Here is a 21,390-nt window from a genome sequence, read left to right as displayed (position 1 = left end):
TGGATTTAGTAAAATTTAATTTATCTACAATTACTTCTCCATACAGGCAAACAGACCATCATTTCAATGTGGCTCATAAATTGATAAGTTACACAGCATCATACAGAAGCTGAACGCCAGTACTGGACAAAGAAAGTTGCAAAAATATCTTTTTCCGTCAGTGTTTTGCAGCATATCGCAGAGCAGTTACGTTACGTGTCGTCAAAGTGGAACTGACACTGGCATGAAGGCAGATGAATTCAAGGTACAGCACAGTGACATGTTGCAGCGGATTCTGATGCATGGGGGGGGGGGGCGGGGCCACAAGCCTGTCTGAGGAGCTCGCCAGCATTTATACGATAAATTGAGAAGAATGTCAAATGTGTTCTTTGTTGCATCTCTTGCTACATTTGTAATCCTCCTCCTCCACAAACGCTCCGGAAAACTCTTGTGCACTTAAAATGAACCTGGAGTTGTGTTTGTTTTTAACTTGTGTGAACACATAATATGTGAAAATATGTTACAATACAACACGTGATCGGTAAAATCCATCGTGAACTGATGGGAAGAGAAACAGATGAATGCACTGACGTGTTCAATTCCTTATGTCGTCACTGAAAACTGAAGAGAGGTGAAGATGGCATGGCAGCTGGGAGGAGAAACTCCTTCAATATATTAGTCCTATTCTCCAGTTTCTCACGCGCTTCTGTAAAGTCTTTTCTTGCCTGCTGGCAGACATATATATCTCTTCTGTTTATTCTCCTTTCAGTGTTCATCCTTTAGTCCTCGACGTCCTCCTCGTCCTCGTCGTCATCGTCTGTTTGGTCCCTGGTGTCAAGGTCGTCTTCATCTTCCACCTGTAAGCAAAGAGTCACAGTCTCACTAAAGCAAACAGACAAAACGCGGCTCAATAGTTTTAAAGCAGACTGAAAATGATATTAGAAAAACTATGACCAACAGCTGCCATGACATTTCTGTCATTATTGATCAATAATTCTAAAATAACCTTTCAGCATATTGTAAATTAAGAGATCTAAGCGCTTCTTCCTTATAGAGAAATCTGGCCCATTTTCAACATGTTCCCGAATGGAGCACATAAATCTGTCCACGCCCATCTGATGGGAGGGGCTTAGGGCGGACAGACGCGACACCAAACCCTAACAACCTGAAGATGACACTCAACAGTTTCCTCTCAACTGCAGCTTTAAGCGTTAGATCTGGAAACAAACACTAAAGTGACTGAAATCTACAAAGACATCTAATGTCCCGACAGTGAGACGGGAGTACTTTTTATTTAAATTTGTTACAGTTTTTGGAGGAACATGATGCTTCTGTCCTTTTTGTCATAATCCTCATTAGCCCGGAAACTTCCCTGATCTTCGTTACCTTCATTTAACTTTTATTCTTCTCATCCATCAACAATAAAAAAAATGACCCTGGTTGCCCTCAGTTACATACATTTGTGTATCTTAAAAACGTAATGCGGGCAAGTCGACTGCAAGTGAGTATTTTTTATTGTATTTTTTTGTCTACCGTTTCTCCCAGGTCTTTGAGTTTCTGTTTCAGACTGTGGATCTTCTGGTCCTGGTCTGCCAGCAGCATCAGCAGGTCATCCTGCTCCTTCTTGGACTCTTGAACCTCCGTTTGTAGCTTTGATTTCTCCGTCTGCAGGATGGCCACTGTGCTGGTGGCTGAAGCCAACTGCTGCTCAAGGTCGGCTCGGCTCTTCACCAAGCTCTTTGTCTCCTCCTGAACCAACAAAGAGGAGAGGTCTGACTGTCCAAGAAAAGACTGATCAAACCCTAATGAACATCCCATAGCTCCCTAAGCCACTTGTTTTTTGTGTGTTTTCATGAAATGGTCAAAGGCTGGGGTTCATTTCCTGTATGAAATCAAATATTGATTTTGGTTCAACGTGCATTAGACTCACTCATCAGTAATAACACTGATCACAAAATGACTAAAATCTCTCTGCACTTCCCGACTCGCCTCTCTACTCTGCACATGTCTGTAAAGTCAGACTGTTTAAAAACATCAGAAATCCTGTTCAAATCCAAATGTGGCTTAAGGAAACATGTTAATACTCAGTCATGCCTCATACCTTGAGTCTTTCTGTTTCAGTTGTCTGTGCTGTGAGTCTGCTCTCCAGTTCTGCCAACTTCGCTGTGTCTAATGAGCCGGCACTGCTGGGGACCGTGTCTGAGGACTGAAAGAAATCAGATGAGTTATCTATTATAAGATAAGAACTCCACGGTAACTTTGCAACATGCTGCATGATTTGCATATTTACTCCAGCTTCAGCTTTTCTGACGAGTTCCTGTTTTTCCGTCTTCAGCTGGTCGATTTCTACCGACTGAGACTGAGACTGACTCCTCAAAACCTCCAGCTCCTGCAAGAGACGAGACATTTAGAAGACACAGTTACATTATCTAACAATTAGAAACATGCTTTCAGCTGTTTAACAAAACCCACTCATTTACATGCATTGACTACTGGATGTCTTATGCTCCAACACTCTATAAAACCTTTATAATGATGATGATAAATGTCACCTTGAGTAGTTCTGTGTTTTCTGATCCTCGTGCTGAACCCTCCACTGGCTGTGCTGCCTCCAGCCTCTACAGACACACAGTGCAGACGTAACACATAAAGCTCTACATATGGTTCTTATGGTCAGATCATATTTGACAGCAGCAGCAGCAGCAACTACTCCTGTAATGTAACATCTATGTGTGTGTCTGATTACAAAAAGACTACACAAACATCAATTGTGTAATGATGTCAAAATGGAGGGCCATGAGTCAATCAGTGATTCTGTGGTGGACACAGATCTTTACTAACCAGAGAGTCGATGAGTGCATCTTTGTCCTTGAGCAGCGTCTGAAGGAGTGCGTGTTGTTTGCGGAGCTCCTCCACCTCCTCTTTAAGCTGCGTCAGCTCTTCTGTCTGCAGCCCGTTCACCTGAGAGCCGTCTCCCTGGCTGCAAGACTGACTGTGGTTGTCTTTACCTGGGAGTCGTAACCAGATACACATACGTCCAGTTACAATGGAAGTTAAACCTTGATGCTTTTTCTTTCTGGTTGAAACAGTTGGAACATACAACGTGAATGTCTCATACTGCTAATTTCTGTTTGTCAAACAAACCCTGTGTATTTCTTAGAGAACCAAACTGTTGTTGTATAACCTGATCTGATTGTGCCTGTGGTTGCTTCATGTGCTTGTTTGTGAAACTGTATCTCAGGATGTGGCAGCCTATCACGTGTTGCCACATGTAAAACGTTACAACATAAACGGGGATAAGATCCAGAATTATAAACACAGGGCACGTCTGCACGTTTGCCTACAGAAGAGCCTTCATATCACCTGTTGTGTTCCATGATTGCCAAATAAAATTAAATCCATACAGGACTGTGAACACAATAATGCCTGATTTTTCTCAGATTAACAGACCATAAATCTAAAGATTCTTCTTTAATTCCTACTCCTTGTAGAGAACTGAGAAGTTGAATGCACCTAGTTTGAGCTTGAGGATGTTGTACTGGTCTTTGTGCTGCTGAATCTGGGACAGCTGCTGCGTGACTGTCGCCTGCATCTGCTCGTTCTGGGACGACATGGACGCCACCTGCTCTTTGAGCTCCTGGATCTGAGCATCCTGACGACCACAAAGTTCAGAGAAAACAGTCAACATCACCTCACATCAAATATTAATCAAATTAAATGAAATTAAATGAAATTAAACACAAACCACATGTGTAATTGAAAGAAGAGTAATTTTACCTGTTCTCTAATCAGCTCTTTGTACTGAGTAACAATGTTGTCATGTTGCTCTAACGTCTTCTTCACCTCCTCCTCCTTTTTCTCCTCCTCACTGGATTTGTGAACTGCTTTGGTGATTACACCTGTAAGGAGTGGAGAGGAACGTCTGTCTTTAAAAACTGTGATAACAAAAGTATCATCACCTGAAGACAAAAACAAACAAAGTCTCTGACTGACCCTCCAGTTCTTTGACCAGCCGGGTGAACTCGTGATCAAACAGCATCTGCTCTGGAGACGGGAAGACGGGCTGCGGCTTCTGGGCGGCCCGCGAGTACAGCTCGTGTTTAGTGATGAAGCCGAGTTTCTCAACAAAGTTTTCCTTTCCGATGCGCTTCTCGATCAACTGCTTTAGCTTCTCTCTGCAGCAGACACACAGACGAGTATTGAACAGGACACAGTGGTTGACATACAGGTTATTGCTCAAACCTGTGTTTGTCACGGGTGCGTGAGTATTACATACACGTTATATGAGTTTAACTCACTGTCTAAAAAACCATTTTCCGTCATATCATTCCAATCCAAATACAAACAACCAACAGAGCTGGAGCTATTATAGTAGTACTGAAAGGAAGAGCTGAGTTAGGAAAAGAACGAGTCATTTCTCAAGCAGAACAATGGACCATTTGTTTGACTCAAACACATATCACACTTACTTGGTGTAGTTCTCCAGTGAGTTGTCGTTATAATAGATGCAGATGCCAAGAAGCAGCGCACACAAGCCCTGAACTAGCCTTTCATCTTCTCCAAGGTTCTCTGAGATCTGAGCTGTTAGCTACATGAACATGAAGTCAAGGATTCATTCACCACCTGGAGCTGGAATATACTGCACAGAGTTATTATGAATGCGTTCACAATAGATCCAGGGTCAACTCAGTAAAGACAAAGATGGTACCTGATATTAACGGAATGACAAGGTTAATTCATCTCACAGAGTTTGGGATGAAAGCCAACAACAACCCAACGTGGTTGAGGTTTTGATATTCTTGATATTTTACTATGCTCTCTGCTTCTTAAATGTGAATATTTTCTGGTTTATTTGCTTCATTAACAAGGAAATCATTTCAAACTGAATACGTTTGATTTGTGGGCAAATGGACAAGTTAAAAGACTGGATAGCAATGAAATGTGTTTTTTTGCTGTGATAAGTGAACAGTTTAGGTAATGGTGTGTAAGTTCAGCTATGACGCGACAGTTGTGGTGATAATGAAACACTGACAGACTGCACGTCACCTGCCTCAAGGATACAAAAGGAACATTTTCCTGATTGTGTAGAAAGTGTGTGACAGCGATGGGACAGTTGCTGATCCAGGTACACAGGAGCATGAGGAGGCCCACCCTCGTCTGCACTTTACTGCCCTGCAGAGCACACACACACACACACACACACACACACACACACACACACCACATGTCAATAATATGTGATAGAAAGTAGGGCTGAACAGTGTGGGGGGGAAATGTCTGATTAGAATTCAAGCAAGTTCAGTATTTGTGGAATAAAAGTAATTTAAAATGTGATGCAGTATTAAAACATGACATTTCATATTCTAATGCACAAATGAAAACTTAGAAGATATGAAATGTTTCCAACATGTACAATGATTACATATTCAGCCATTTCAAATTTGAAAATGCTTGATGTTCAGCCCCAATTCAAGAAAAGACATGTTTTTACAAATGGATGTTCAAGTAACTCAAAGCAAATGACCAAAGCATTTGATTTGCCAGATGCAATCCACAAAATGACTGTAAATATCTTCAAAACAAGTGGGAAAAAAGCAGCTAAAATACAACAAAAAGAGCCATGTTACGAGTTCGTTTTAAAAGAACCATGGTGTGGAATATTGAAAAAGGTTTCCCCATCCAGTCATTTAGTTTAGAAAAAACTGGACTAGAAGCATACGGACAACATGAATCACTTTGCATTAATCACATCAAATTAATAGTTAATTAGGTTTTCATGAACAAAAAACTGGGACATACTTGGAATTAATACAAGCAGTGTATTCAAACAGAATTAGTTTAGAGCATGCAGTCCTGTGATACAGAATCAATTCATCAAAACTGCTGATTAAAACAGTATTGTTTATTTATCAGCACATGCAAAGCAAAAGCTATCAAATGACCTTTTAACAATGAAAAAGGAACAGCAATTAAAATGAGAAATAACAAAAAATGGTGCATTTCCATGAAACAGCTTTAGGAAACATGTATGAGGTTCATGATCTACTAAAAACCTCAGCCGGGATTTTCTATTCTCTATTTACAATGGCACATATTAGGAGATTTACAGGAAACTTGTGCCAGGTTTTAAAAAAAGAAAAAAAAACGGAAATCTCAAAAACAGCAGAAAAGGATGGGATGATTTTAATGCAGTTGAAATATAAATTCTTTAATAAAGTGTACAGATGTAAACACAGCGCAGAGATGAGTTAAGTCTGTACACACGAGTAAGCTGGTGCATCGAAACCTGATGCACGACATGCTTTAAGCAGCACAAATATCTGATCTGTGGTGAAATCAGTTAACTGTGTAAACATGGGAGATCTGAGCATAGACAGTTCAGCTAAAAACTGCGCAGCATTCCATCCTGCAAGAACTTACGAAATCACCTTTTCAGATTTTGTCTCCAAATATGACGTAATGCAAAATGAAGAGATAAAAACAAAAGAAAAGAAAATGATCATAAGGATTAATAGAACAAACACATCTCCCTCCTATACAACTCCACTACAACTCGTGGTCAGCACTACAGAAACAATGCCCCTTGCCCTTTACACTGAAAGCCACCATTAGAGTGGGTTTGAAGAGAAAGAAGTGCAAGTCACCGTCATTAATTCTGCATATTTCCATGTCACACATTCAACACAGAATGTCAAAACAGCAGCTTGCTTGTGATTGTTGAGTTTCTCCCCACAAAGTATGCAACACCTATGGGTTCAACGGATGTATCACACTGCATAGTGCCCTTTGTATTATTGGCACCCTTATCAGGAAGAACTGGGTCATAGCCAAAGGTTAGGAACAAAGAAGGGGTAGTAAAGAGTTAAAGGGAAGAGAGATATCCCAACACGTGGGTCACTGAGACCCCTACTACAGATGCCAAGCCAAAATAACCCGGACATGTGCCGCCCAAACACTCAAAACACACATATATGAACGCAGTGCACACTCTTTACTCACCCGCCGGGCGATCTTATCTCCCTGCAAAACCACAATAATGTGACACTGTTCTAGTCACTGCTGTTCACAATTAAGTATGTTGTTGTTTTTTTTTTAACATAACTTATGCAACCCAAATACAATGAGCCTATCAGCATCACGGCAGCATCATTTTTTAAAAAGTCCTACCTGGGAAAGGATGTTGGTGCACTGCTGCAGCAGAGAGACCGGGGGTTTGCCCAGGCTGGTGGCAAGTTGAACCCTCAGCAGCTGCTCCTTCTGGGTAAGATTGTCCTGCAGGGCATGAGCCAAGGCCACAGCAGCACACCAGTTTGACAGAGAGTCTGCTGAGAACAGGCCTCCACAAAGCAGCTGGCCCGCTGAGATAGAGTTGGCTGGGAAACAAGGAGTCAGTAAATAACTGTACATACTAGAGATGCACGGGTGGATCGCGTGGGAAAAATATTAATTCATTTGGATGAATTGCGGGGGGGTCGCGTTTGAAACAAACAAACAAACAAACAAACAAACAAACAAACAAATAAATAAATGATGCGTAGGTTAACATATTGACCAGATCTAAAATGTGAACATTCTAAAAACATTATTTTTCATCAGGCAGAAATGGGGTGCTGCTGTGTTCCATGTTTAGCAGACTGCTAGTATTGTTGAAAAAAATATTGCTTTGGGTGGATGGCGGGTGGATTATTGATATTGAGCAGCGGGTGCAGATGATCCACTCATCTCTAATACATACATAAAGCTGAAGATGCATTTAAATGTACATTGTGTTACTGCTTAACATCATGCTAAAAACAGAAATTGCTCATTTTGAGTTGGTCAGATTGCTCACAATATTATTACTGTAAACATAGATTAAGGATATGCATGTATGTATACGAGTAATTCATTAATACATATAAATGTGGGTAAACGTTTTGATATTAAGACAAATGATGACTTTAATCACCTCATCCTTCTTCCTCAAACCTAACTGCTAGAGAGTGGTCTTTAGCATGTGGCATTGCCAGCATCTTGTACATAACATTGTCCATTTGTCATTTTAGATCTGTTCCATGTTGTGTGGATTAACCTAGGAGGATGCATCTTTACCTCCAGGTAATGTCTGCTGAAAATTGTTGTTCACACACAGTGTGACGAACACTGCAGGACATCGCCTCGATAAGACACACTGATAATAGAGTTGTTCCAATTCCCATACCAGTATCGGAAATGCCTCCGATACTGCCAAAAATGTGGGCATCGGTATCGGCGAGTACTGGAGTCCATGCACCGATCCGATACCACGTAATTTATTAGCACTCCGTTAGCTCTGACGCGGTTCTTCTTCGCCGCTCTTGAAACAGTTGCGCTGCGCTGTTTTAGAGGTGTGAAGAAGAACTGATCACCCGACACCTGTAGACAAGGAGCTAATGTTAGCTCATCATGTCAGCAGTTTGGCCGTATTTACCAGTTAGCTCCGTTAGCTTGGTTAGCTGCGCTAGCTCCGTTAGCATGCCTACAGTCAAACTGGAGCGGCCCGTTTATTAAACAAAAAGAGCAGCACTACAACTAACCAGCGTACCTGTGTCCTGCGTATGTATGCCTCTGTTTTGAAAGTTCAGTGTTACTTCAGAGACTCATTTTAACAATCTGGAGTCAAGTAAAAATTATGTCACGTGCGTTCTTTCCCGGTCAGTCGTCATGGAAACATGAAGCTCTGCCAGTGCTGCGGTGTTTGGACCAGAGTCAAAACAAACGTACTAGCTGAAAAACGAAATAACATATCACTGGTAAAAATAAATGGTGTCCATTTGCTGTATTCGTTCATGTTTTACAGCGGGTTTAACCTGAGCCAAACCTTACCACCAATGATAATCATATCACAGTCATGCAGGCGTAGTATGATATATATTTATTTATAACACACTGGTATCGGTATCGGTACTCTGTATCGGCCGATACCCACAGCACAAGTATCGGAATCGGTATCGCAAGGGAAAAAATGGTATCGGAATATCTCGAACTGATAAGAGCAGAAGAATCTCTGGCACATAATTTATCTTAGCTGGACATTAAGCAGAAAATCACTGCAGTGACTTCTGTGTTCACACATACAGTCTCACTGGACGATCTCCAGAAAGAAACATGAGATTATTTTGCTCAATTTGTAAACAAATACCGATGAGCAACTGTGACCTTTACTCTTCAATGGCAATGTCTAATATGTGTTAAAGTTGAGAAGAAGAGGCTACAAAACTAGTTGCTATGATTGATACTGTTGATGTATAAATTCTCCAAAGACACAAGAAAATTATGGAAAAAAAACACTGATGAAACTACTTATCATTTTTATATTAGTGTAACATACCATCGATGGTGGAAGGCAGCAGTGTTGCCACAATTTCCCCCTGGCCTTTCTGGTTTTTAGAGAGAAAACACTGGAAACAGTAGAGGACAGCACAGCGAAGTACGAATGGTTGTCTCTCATTCACCATGGACATGAGGAGGACCACAATAGCTGGTCTATGAAGAGATGAAGTGCAGAGAGCAGACAGAAAGTTGGGTCATTAATTAGATTTACTTTCAGATGGATATGGGAGATTTAAAAGGTTAGTTCACTCGTTGTATCTTACCTTGGTGGGTTTGAAGGGGCATTGACAGAAGCAAAGTAGTCCTGGTTGACCTGTGAGCCCCTGATAACCTCTGATACAGTGTTGATAGTCTGAAAAAGAGAGTTGAAATCACAAGCTTGAACACTGTTTTTATGGAGGCAAGCCCAAGTGGAAAAGTGTTGCGTTTCTTACGAGGATTACCTCAGTCAGGATGTCAGCAGGCACTCCAGTGGCCATGAGGATGGTGCACAACTGCTGCAGGAGGCCACACTGAAACATTGACTTCTGACAACTCGATGTTGCTCCAGGAGAGTTCACTGGAGACACCATAACTCGCACCAGCTGGGATTATAAACAGATTATTGATCGGCGAAATTGAAGTTTCAAGATTTGAAGGAAACTGTTGACATTACTGCTCTGCCATACCTGAAGCATGAGGTGGAGGTTGGTGACCTTCTGTGCAGACCAGCCAGAATTATCATCACCCACCTCAAACCAGGGTTTCATTCTCTGGATATAGGAGCCCTCCTTAAAGAAATTTTGGTTGGAGCTGTTGTTCTTTAGCAGGTTAAGCAGCAGCAGCAAACAGTCTTCCACCACAATACCTGCACACAGGGAGGACAATCAGGTCCAGATATTACTCCACAATAACACTTATCTCGTTTTATTCCAAGCAATTCTACACTGAAGGTCTTGAGTTAATCGACATTGATTTTTACCTCCATCACTGCTGCCCTCTTCTGTTATTATATCAAGAAGACGCTCAAATGCATTCTCAAACGCCACAATTTTCTGAATGGCAGCGTTGCCTTTGGTCAGTTGCTGAAGCAACAACAGTCCCTGTTGGAAAGAAGAAAACAGGTTGTCACGCATCCCCTGTGCTTTTGGTTTACATTTAACTGCCGTAACATGAAAACCAGTGTTCAGTAGAGAAGTAGTACTCACATCATTGCGGATTACTTCTCTGGAGTCAGCCAACAAGTCCATCAATCTGGAAACGCCTTTGAAAAGCAAACAGTTTGTGAGAATTTAAATCTCTTCCAGAGCTGACAGACAGCCACAGTAAGGGTAAAAGCAGATAGAAGCAGAAATGTGGATTTAAAAACTGAAGGTAAAGTTACTAAATTGATTTACAGAGGATAAACTCACCCATAGGGCTGACCAGGATGATGCCTTGGACTTGGACACCCTGATTCTTCAGGAGAGCAGTCAGCAGCTTCACTCCCGGCCAACGGACATGAAAGTCAAACTCCTGGAATTACAACAACACATAAATGCATCAGAAACTATTTTCACACAAACATATTAGTGCAGAGGTGTTTCCACTGAAGAGGTCAGATTTCAGTACCTCCAACACAGTGAGGAGAAGGGTCACATGTTCAGGGTCCTGGATGAAAGTCTCTGTAAACTGGGCACCCAAATCATCTGCCTGCTTCTGGATAGTCTCATCTGTGAAGGAAGATTTAAAGCTAAAATCAGACCACAACTGACCACTACTGGAAGACTCCTCTCTAATGAAGAAACCAGACGGTTTGTTCATAGCAATCAGCATGAGTTAGATTATCTGCCGTTTAGTAATCAAGCAACAAAAAATATGCAAATCTGTCCAATGTGAAAACAATGCAGATGCTCAGGGTGATACTTGTCGTCTTCTGGAGGGGGAAACGGGGTGAGACATACAACATTAGTGAACATCTGGTCACAAGGAGGAACACGGTTCATTTAAGTTATAGGGTTTCTGGGACAAAAATAGCATTCTAAAAAATGTGGTATACTTGTCAAACTATGAAGATAGGTCAATGGTTATATAACTGTGCTTCAAAGACAAATACACCTCCAAAGCCTCAGTCCAACAGGATTTGTTTTCCTTGGGCAGGTGGGGTCAGGCATGGACTGACCATTGGGCATACCGGGCAATGTCCGGTGGGCCAACGCCCATTTTTGGGCCGGCCCACAGCTTAAAAAAATAAAAATGTGGCTGTCGGAGTGGCACATGTGCAAGTACCTATTCAGGTGGATTCAGAGGAGGAGAGAGACCCACGAGACTCAGCAAGGACAGATTGAGGAGGTGGGTGCGTGCGCCTGTGTCAATCGCTTTTATAGCCTTTGTTCTGAAATAATACTAGGAGTAGACTTGGTGTCCAACTTGGTGTTATTTTAGCTTGCCGTAAAGTAGTAGTTTGCAGGTGTTACAGCTTACAGTTATTATTATGTAATATTAGTGAAACATTCTTTTGCCGAAATGGATGATTAATCATTGTTAGGTAACCAGTGGGGCTGCAACGATTATTCATTTAATCGATTGTAAATCGATGACTAGAACTATTTTTGTAATTGATTCATTGGTTTTAGTTAACAATTACTACAAGCTTTCTGATTTTTCAGCTTCTTAAAATGTGAATATTTTCTGGTTTCTTTGCTCCATTTGACAAAAAAACTGAAAAGACATTTGAGAACATTTTAACTACATTTTATGCACAAAAGAATACTCGATTAATCGATTCTAAAAATAATCGTTAGTTGCAGCCCTAGTAACCAGAGAAATAACACTAGCTCTCTTCCATGTAGGCCACTGTGCTTTATTTTAATTTTTGAAACAACACAATGTGCGCATATATCCTCTGGTATGTCATGTGCCTCGCATATTGTATGAATAATCACAGTGGGTTGCCATGGCCAAAAATGCCAGGGCCATTTTTTGTGGTCCCAGTCCAGCCCTGGGTGGGGTGATCCTCACATTGACACTCAGTTTTATTACGGACCAGTGAGGGTCAAATGAGCAGTTAAATGAGAGTCAATATAAAGACTTTTATATTTATCAAGTGCAGCTAATGTTAATGAAACTTTCGGCACTGTTCGATACATTCAGAGGAACGAAATATAATGTGTTTTGTCATTTATCATTTGGATATGGACAGAAAACAAGTCACCCAGAAAAACTCAATAATGTAAGTCCTTTATCACACGGTGCAATAAAAAGTATTAAGATGTGAGGAAAAATGGCAATAACATGAGAGAAAGTTAGAGCATGTGATAGTATTAATGAAGCATTCTTGTTACCACCCAAAATTCCTTCCCGTCACTACACCAGTACCAACTAAATTTAGAGTAAGTTAGTTGAGTACAAATATCACTACACACTGTACTGACCAGGCACGGACACATTCTTATGCTTCCCTGATAGAGGGAGAGGGGTTACTGCATCTGTGAGGGCAGCGGGGAAGAGGAAGTTTAAAAGTAAGTGGCCAGATTCTCATGAAGACATGGCAGTAACAATACAAACATAGTCTACTTGAATCCGGACACTGCACAAGGTCAAAACTACAAATGTGCAGCTTTTCCACATCCCACCCAAGAAGAACTATGATTTGTGAGTGCTGTTTGCTGCTTGTTAGAAAGGTGGCATCATGCACAGACAATGAGTTTTACCTTCTGATTCATCTGTATGGTTAAAACATGGAAGAGAAAAGAGAGATGAGAATCTTAACATGAAACGCTCATCATCATCATCATCAGTGCACAGAAGAGGGGAAACGCAAATTGACAAATCAAGTGGAACTAATTATACACATGCAAACAGAACAATGGCTCAATCAGTCAAAACTATTCATAATGGACACAGAATTTATCATTAAATGATCACCAATTGAAGGTGAATTTCATGATGTCTAATAATTGCGGGGGTTATACCTTGCTCCTCTTCTTCATCGTTGCAGATGATGTTGTAAAGTGTGTCCAAAGCATAGCCCAGGATTTCAGAGTCTGACCTGTTCAATTTACAAAGAGATTCACTTTCACACAAAACATTTCTACTATATATTATAAAGTTACACCATTACAATAGGGACACAGAAACAAACCACATAAAATACAAATTTATATCAGCATACCTGTCAGTTTGTAGTATGTTAATCAAGTGATCCACTGCCTGTGTTCCAACTTCCATGCGATATTTCTAGATACAAATAAAACAAGGGGAGTTTATTTTAATGCAAACAGAGATCAAACGCATTAAAAGAAACACAGGACAATAATAAAAGGTGTTTCTGACCAGAGCTGACACCTGCTTGTAAATTTGCAACCCTATTGCCCCTGAACGCCTTATAAATTCATTAATCATGGTTGCTGTGGTCTGTCACAGCAACCATGAGTGACCAAATCTGTCTGTACATAAATGGCAGCTGGACAGAGGTCTACATTGATGTATATCACATTAAAAAAGGTCAACAAAAACTTCATCTATACTGTCGCTTTCTCATTTGTTGACAACTAGTCTATGTCACATACAACAGTGCCAGAAGCATCATTTACATTAACACAAATAAGTGAATGAATAAGATCTAAATAATTTAACAGGATCATAAACGATGCATTGGTGTAGCTATTCAACTGGCAACAGTGTGTTTCTGCTGCACCTGCTTTCTTTCACATCATACCTTAGAGAGGGACTTGAGCGCCCGCACAGCATCTCTTCGGTCTTCTAGTAGTGTTGAGGAGGCCACCCTGTCACACAGCTTCTGGATCTATCGATGAAAGCAAACATTACTTTAATGTTCGTGCCTCATTCATACTCATGTGTTTTGAAAGAGCAAAACACTTTTCAGATCAGAGAAGGTGTAATGTTGCAACATTTCAATTCTGATGCATGATGCATGAGACAACATATTTTAACTGCCCCCTTTATCAGTGGCACCTGTATTCAGTGTAGTGACGCAGTTACAACCAGACTAGTCGGTCGATTTGTTGTTCTTTTCACTTTGAGTGGTGCTGGATTTATTTGGGAAGAAAAACAATGACATTTAACATACGTCCTAAGTCTTTCTTGTGGATCTTTGGGATTAAGTATATTTGAAAGTGAATATCTCGGGGCATGTGTTGCAAATGTGTTGCATGGATAGCCCATGGCCAAGAGAAAGGGAATTGGGCTTGTAACTGGAAGGTTGCTGATTCAATCCCAGGACGGGCCAAGGCACCCAATCCCCCATTGCTCCCCGGGCACAGATACGCGATACCCCCTGCGCCTGCGCACGGCTTGTGTGTGTTCACTACTGGTGTGTAATAAGAATGTGTTAAATGCAGAGGACAATTTCCTTATGACTAATTGGTGAGTGTGCAAACATTTCTGATTCAATTTTTTTAAATTGTATGTGATGTTTTCTGACTAAAAATAAAAAACAAAATAATAACTTGCAACTTTGCAGTGCACAGCATAACTAAATGGAGGCATGTTTTATTTATTATTTCCTTTAATGATAGAGAAGAGGATGAGAGCTAAGCCAAAAGTCAATGTAGAAAATTCCTCTCATTCCCTGTGTGCATAACTGAGGCAGTTCACAATCACTTTCAGAAATAGACTCATACAACCACAGTTTTCAAGGACTTGGAATTGTTCAACTCCACAACACAGCAGCACCCACAAACCAAGATTCCCAATACCGAAATACTAATTTTGCACATATTGCTTTTAATATGGAACACACCTTATTTTTAATCTGTATTTAACAGTCCATATTGTATGATTTTAATATTATCTATCTTTTAGCCAACATTTTATTTTCATTCTTATCTCAGTGTTTATCATGACCTTATTTAACTTATATAATATTTAATGCATTAGGTTATATTGTGCATGTGTAGTTAATTCTAATTGTGTCCTATGGTGTCTTGTTTACCTTTGCGTTTATTGTTTGTATAGCACTTAGTTCAACGGAAGTTGTTTTTCAATGAGCTGTAGATAGAAAACTTGAATAAACGTAACTGCTCTCCTTAGTGCTGCTATGTCAACATGAATTTATCTGGTTAAGAACATTTCATCGTGTTAGGTTGATATTACCCTCTATTACTGATGGTTTGTGTTTACTAATGAGGTGGAATGCGCATCTGCATTTGTTTTCTTTTGTCTCTTTTGTTTTTACATGTTCGAAATAAACGAATAAACAAAAAAAACGTAAACGCATTGGGATTCTTTGCTAATCAAGATAAATACTGTGAAGGTACAATGACAGAATGACAGGTCGGCTACATTAGCTAATTAGCCTTCTGACTAGCTGACTAGCTTGCTTTTGTAACGTTTCCTCATTACAACAGACGCCGGTGTTTGAAATAAGATCTCTATCTGTTCTGAAAGCGAAAGAAAATACCTTCTAAACAAAAACACAATTTTACAAATGTCAGTGACGTCGGTTTGTTAAATTCACTGCGGTGAAATGAAAGCTAGCCGCAGCTAGCCGCAGCCAGGCTGGTCTCCTACCGTCTCCGCTCCAGACGGCTGCGGCCCGGGTGCCTGTCCGCCTATCACTCCTCTGATGAAGTTCATCCTCTTTGCTGCTGAAATCAAAGCGTCCCAGAATCCCTACTCCGCGGCCCGTGTGACAAATGTGTGGTCAAAACGAGGGAGACGATATACAGCGATGATTTTTTAAACACTGTGTTGTCCTAACTGGCTGGCCGAGCCCGGAACACGACTGCGACTGCACCGCGCCTGCGCGAAAACGTGGCGCTACGTGGCTGACGAGCAGTCAATTTAGTGAAGGTGTCATTTAAAGGTACAGTGTGTAAAATTGAGCAATGATTATATTATTGGTGAAGTTACATATTTCAGTGTAAGATCCATTTAGACTCATACATTTTTGTCCGTTACCACCGTTTTGTAACGTTATCTGCGTCACCACCCTACATACCTCGGGCGTCTTTTGCATTGGTATGGACATTTACACAATACTTCCTCAGGGGGGCACTGACAAGTACCAGGTTGCAGGCATCAACAAACATAGATAGACTGAAACACAAGCAGATTTCCTGGCAAGTTTTACACTTGTTTCACTGCAACTGTAGGTTGCTTCTTCATCCTTTTCCTGACTAATTGCAGAATTGACTCTATACTGCCCCCACAGTTTCCAGCGGTATTGGTCCATTTAGACGCACAATGGCGGATGAAATGAACGCAAAGTATGATTTGTACGTCCTTGTCATTTGCATAGAGTATACATGGGCCTTTAATATCCGTCACCTCACCATATCCTTCCAAGTGTATTAGAGAACCTATGTAGCCTTCAGTTAGCATCAAAACAAAAAAGATACTACGAGGGAATTCATGAAGATTGTGCACTTCTGGTGAAGTTTTAGATTTTTGGCAGGGTGTTAGGCCTAAGGTTTTCAAAAATCCATGGATACAAGTTGGGGTGGCCCCCTAGTGGCCGGTATGCATAAAATCCAAAATGGCCCCCTCCAAAAAGATCTCAGCTTCCTTTAGTTTTAAATTGTTGTATAATGTCTTTTTATTTACTTTGTTTGATTCAAGGAATCCAATTCTGCTGCACTGTACGGGACGAGTAACATCCTGCAACTACCCTTCAGTGGTCTCACGGAAGAATTCATGGTGGTACGCACCAGAGAAGCCCTACAGTACAGGGACTCCAGGGACTGCAAGGTGTCATCAGCTGGCATTGAGGTGAGGACAGGAAGGAAGTGGAAGGCTGGTAAAGCACTGGAGGCAGCAGAGTCACGTCTGAGACAAAAGGCTCTGGTGGGCACTGTGGAGACAGGCAGAGCAGGCTTGGGTTACTTCCCGAAGACTCTGGTCAGCCAGGCCCGTGGCAAGGAAAGACACCATCTACTCCAGGAAGAGGTCCGAGCAGGCGTAGAGGAAGAGCGAGTGAGCAGGGCAGCGGGACTCCGGCAGCAGGGAGCGTGGACAAGGTGGGAGAGTGCATTGCAGCGCAGGATCACCTGGACAAACATCTTACAGGCAGACTTCCATCGGGTCCGTTTCCTTATACAAGCTGTCTATGATGCCCTGCCAAGCCCAGCGAACCTCCATGTCTGGGGGAAGAGCGAGACACCTTCCTGCCTTCTTTGCTCTGGAAGAGGCTCCTTAGAACATCTCCTCAGCTGCTGCCCAAAGGCTCTGGCCGATGGCCGCTATCGTTGGCGCCATGACCAGGTGCTTAAGGCAATTGCTGAGAGCTTAGTCTCAGCCATCAGCACCAGCAAACACCATCATGCTCCAAAGAAGGCAGTCCCCTTCATCAAAGCTGGAGAGAAACCCCGGGCACGCCCACAACTAACAACAGGCCTCCTCCACACTGCCTCTGACTGGCAGCTGCAGGTCGACCTGGGGAAGCAGCTGAGGTTCCCCCAGCACATAGTAACAACAAGTCTCCGCCCAGACATGATCATTACCTCTGAGGCTTCAAGACACCTGATCATTCTGGAACTTACGGTGCCCTGGGAAGAGCGTATTGAGGAAGCCAATGAGAGGAAACGTGCTAAGTACCAGGAACTGGTGGAGGAGTGCAAGGCGAGAGGCTGGAGAACCTTTTATGAGCCTATAGAAGTCGGCTGCAGAGGCTTTGCAGGGCGTTCACTTTGTAAAGTCCTCAGCCGTTTGGGTGTTACAGGAGCAGCCAAGAAGAGGGCCATCCAATCCGCGAGTGGAGCCGCAGAGAAGGCCACAAGGTGGCTTTGGATTAAGAGGGCTGATCCGTGGACTGCTACTGGGACGCAAGTCGGGACTTGATCAACCCTGACTGGGTCACCTGGGCGAGGGTGTATGATGTTGCAAGACACGAAACACCCAATGATCCCAGGATACATCACTGAGGATGCGTCCCAGTGCATCCTAGAGATGTTTCTTGCACAAGGAATGCAATTCTGATATATTTTTCTCATTTTAAGTCCATATTTATGTTAAATCTATTATCATAGTCATATTTAGCTAAAATAAACCGTCAATATCTCTGAAAAGGTCACATTGAAATATTACTCAGGGCCCTTGACCCATATTTTTACCTCCAATGTATAACATTGTTGATTGGACAGGTCAATAGCACTATAGTGTCAAAAATCACATGTGGTAACCAAAAGGACCATTGTTGAGGATTTAAATGAACACAATTTCAGAACTAAGCCACAGTGAAAAGTTAGATTTGGCTTTTCACCATGTTAAGGATCAATATTAAATTTTAGTAAAATAACACAATGAACAATACATACTTAAACATTATATATTTATTCAAAGTTTTTGGTTGTGGCTGAGGCCCTCCCCTTTGAAATGATTTCACTCTTCATCATTATTAGTACAGCCTCCCTCACACTTGCACAATGTGGTACAGCAAAGTCTAGCTCTGTGGCACTTGCAGTTGCCCTTACAAGCAACCACACAGCCACAGTTGAGGAGGAGTGAGCATCCCTTACTGATATCTTCCAGATCTGTCCAGTATGGCACCCAGACTTTGGTTCTGTCATTCCATTCCCTACCACACTCACTGGGGTCTGGAATCTCTGGAGTTTTGGAGAGGGATTGCTTCCAGAAAGACGCTGCAGTGTGCAGGGCATGCTTCCCATGCTGGAATAAGGCATGCTGGGTCAGGGGGATTGAATCCAGGGACTTCAGGCCATTTTTGAGGTCCCAGCATTTTTGAGATGTGATAGATTGGAATATCTCTATATGCCTTCCCTGATCCAAAACCAGTCCACAGCTCTGAGAGCACTAATTCCTGGAACAGATTGATGGCCAGCACAACCACATCACTGTCTACTGTCCTCAGGTAAGCCTTGGTGTGACCCTGTTCAGCAGCATGACGCAAATGTAGCATCATTCGCGTGTCTGCTTCCTCCTGCTGACATGGTGATAATGCTTCTAGCTCATCAGGTCTGTTGCTCAGGACAAAGTTAGCCTTTGTTGTCAGGAGGTGGTACCTTGAGCCAGCTGTGGTCCTCTGAAGTTCATCACTGATGTACTGAAACATGTCTTTATTATGACTGTCCTTGAGGAACTTCTGCCATTGAGCTCCCTTTGGCAGAGGTATCTTAGCGGAGACTCATGTTCTGCACACTGCTGTCCCACCACGCTTAACGCAAGTCTGGGATTTGTCTCTATATACTTGTCCCAGACTGCATCCACTCTTGTGGTCCTGTCAGTTATCAGGCTGTGTAGGTATGGTATCAAGTCCATCTGAGTGTAATCAGACAATTTAGCACACTGGGATTTGATGATGTGTACGACTGCTGTCATATCAAGAATGACCACAGAAGCTTCTTTGGCTGGTGGAGTGGGGCCAGGACCTGAGTGAATGAATGAATGAATGAATGAATGAATGAATGAATTTCAACGAGCAGTAGCAGATCATACTAATGAACAGAAGATTTTAAATAAAGACTAGACGATTAAGGGTTACAGCAGAAGCAGAGCTTAAAAGTGCAGAACCCTTGTTCACCCTATCTAAGACAAACAAAAAAAATATGATTTATACAGACCTGGCCTTCCTGGTAAGCACCCAAGAATATCTGACTTGGTTCCTGACCACAGCTAGCCTTGATTGGACAAAGATGGAGGCTCATGCTGATTCTCATGCTTGAAGAAGTCATCGATATCCAGATCAGGACGGGCTTGTAGGGACATGAAGAGCTTGGTGACAAGAGCTGTATTTGCCTTGGCAGTTGCTTGGTGGCTTTTTCTATTTTGTCTCTTACAAACTCTGTGAACACGGCTTTGACAATATTAGGAGCTTCCCTGAGGGAATGGGAGATCTCATGGTCAATGACTTCACCAGTGTCTATGGGGGGTGTACTCTGTACCTATTTCTTTGAAGGGATGGACTATTTTATCTTCCTTTGCAAGATCGTATTGTTCTTTCAGATGATTGAGGAACTTCTTGTGTTCAGCAGCTGAGGACTCTGGATGTTCCAGACTTTCCTTCTAGCTTGAGGCAAAAAAACAGGCAACCTCAAACTCATTAATGGCCCGTATCACTTCAGGTGATGAGCTTGTTTATCTCCTTCTCCACTTGCTGGTCACCACTGTCCTCCTTCGAGTCATGGGACTATAGTGGCCTTCACATGAAGGATGTCGCTGTTCCTCATTGGCCTGTTAAGCTTTTCTCTGGTTTGTTGAAGAATAAAGATGGCAGCTCATAAGGCAAAGTCCTTGTCTTAAGTACATATTAAAGACTTATTCTCAGGCAACAAGCAACAAACAGATTTTAATATAAATGTGATTTTACTCCATACTCACTGGACCTTTAAGCTATATGCATCTATAGAAAACGATTCTATGCCTCCCCTTGCTGATTTTGACCTTTGTTCATTCAGAAATATAAAATAGGATTTATCTTTTTGGATGTAGCTTGCCCCCCAATGTATGTGTATTTAACTTAGAAACACTATTATAAGGTAATTTAGCCTTCCTGAAGCTATTCAATGGCTGAATTTATTTGATTTTATGAAATCTTAGGCCTATTTATTTAGCAGGTGCATGAATTAATGAATTTTACAGCTGCATGTCACAATTCCCTGATTGATTACTGCTACTGATGACCTGGACAAATCAGTGTCAAAAAAATTAATTGGAACCAATTAATTGGCAGATTTTTACTATTATTGTTGCTTTTTTTTTGCTGACTGAATCTCTAAGGACTGAACTCCTCTACGATCAGGTTAGTTTCACTTAGAGTTTGAAGATGTGGAACAATCCACAACAACAAAAATCAGATATATAGAAATGTAATGTGAAATGGTACAAGAAAGAAAAGATATTCTTTTTAACTTGTTTTTTTTTTTATTACCTTTAGACGTCTTTTGAGCGGACTGAAAGACGGCAGGTACACTTGGATTATTTAGTTTTTAAAACTTACCAAAAACAATGGGATGGAATCGCCATTTGGACTGCACAACAACTCAAGGTCAAATCTAGTGTCTTATAAGAAGGGCCGGACAGCACAGGGGGAGTTTCCCGTTGCGGAAAACGTCTCAATGGGCAAACAGTTATATGGAGGATCTCTTATGGAGTAACCTGTAAACAGGACAAACTTATTAGTGG

The 21,390-nt window shown here is 41.7% G+C and overlaps 2 protein-coding genes across 6 annotated transcripts; one reads left to right on the top strand and one right to left on the bottom strand.

Annotated features, from left to right (window-relative positions):
* Positions 1-16,052, bottom strand: uso1 (USO1 vesicle transport factor). 5 transcript variants are annotated; one of them, XM_044027965.1, is made up of 27 exons: positions 15,823-16,052; positions 14,009-14,095; positions 13,463-13,527; positions 13,263-13,339; positions 13,002-13,013; positions 12,723-12,776; positions 10,921-11,021; positions 10,722-10,824; positions 10,518-10,573; positions 10,292-10,412; positions 9,999-10,177; positions 9,774-9,914; positions 9,594-9,682; positions 9,329-9,483; positions 7,147-7,352; positions 6,979-6,999; positions 5,041-5,151; positions 4,449-4,567; positions 3,973-4,154; positions 3,757-3,878; positions 3,493-3,631; positions 2,821-2,987; positions 2,532-2,597; positions 2,270-2,368; positions 2,081-2,185; positions 1,513-1,728; positions 1-836 (listed from the first exon to the last, which is right to left on the bottom strand). In XM_044027965.1, the coding sequence occupies exons 1-27, from the start codon at positions 15,886-15,888 to the stop codon at positions 759-761; spliced, it is 2,937 nt and encodes a 978-aa protein (XP_043883900.1). In that variant the 5' UTR covers positions 15,889-16,052; the 3' UTR covers positions 1-758. The 5 variants fall into 5 exon arrangements, with proteins under 5 accessions (XP_043883900.1, XP_043883901.1, XP_043883902.1 ...); XM_044027966.1 differs by lacking the exon at positions 6,979-6,999; XM_044027967.1 differs by lacking the exon at positions 12,723-12,776.
* Positions 16,053-16,497: 445 nt separating this feature from the next.
* On the top strand, positions 16,498-18,113 carry LOC122770993. The gene is made up of 2 exons (XM_044028244.1): positions 16,498-16,539; positions 16,873-18,113. Exons 1-2 carry the CDS (start codon positions 16,498-16,500, stop codon positions 18,088-18,090), a joined length of 1,260 nt encoding a protein of 419 aa, XP_043884179.1. The 3' UTR covers positions 18,091-18,113.
* The last annotated feature ends 3,277 nt before the right edge of the window (positions 18,114-21,390 follow it).

The sequence above is a fragment of the Solea senegalensis genome, linkage group LG6 (assembly GCF_019176455.1).
Source record: "Solea senegalensis isolate Sse05_10M linkage group LG6, IFAPA_SoseM_1, whole genome shotgun sequence".
Classification (NCBI taxonomy): Eukaryota; Metazoa; Chordata; class Actinopteri; order Pleuronectiformes; family Soleidae; genus Solea; species Solea senegalensis.
This window is presented reverse-complemented; position numbering and strand designations above follow the sequence as displayed.

Bases quoted from the DNA above. Each gene is read 5' to 3' on its own strand.
- LOC122770993 (XM_044028244.1), top strand. From the start codon at position 16,498: ATGGCGGATGAAATGAACGCAAAGTATGATTTGTACGTCCTT. The intron at 16,540-16,872 runs GTCATTTGCATA...GTTTGATTCAAG, and splicing joins AGTATGATTTGTACGTCCTT to GAATCCAATTCTGCTGCACT.
- uso1 (XM_044027965.1), bottom strand. From the start codon at position 15,888: ATGAACTTCATCAGAGGAGTGATAGGCGGACAGGCACCCGGGCCGCAG. The intron at 9,484-9,593 runs GTAAGATACAAC...ATCTCTTCATAG, and splicing joins GCCCCTTCAAACCCACCAAG to ACCAGCTATTGTGGTCCTCC. The intron at 2,369-2,531 runs GTGACATTTATC...CGTCTCTTGCAG, and splicing joins AAAACACAGAACTACTCAAG to GAGCTGGAGGTTTTGAGGAG.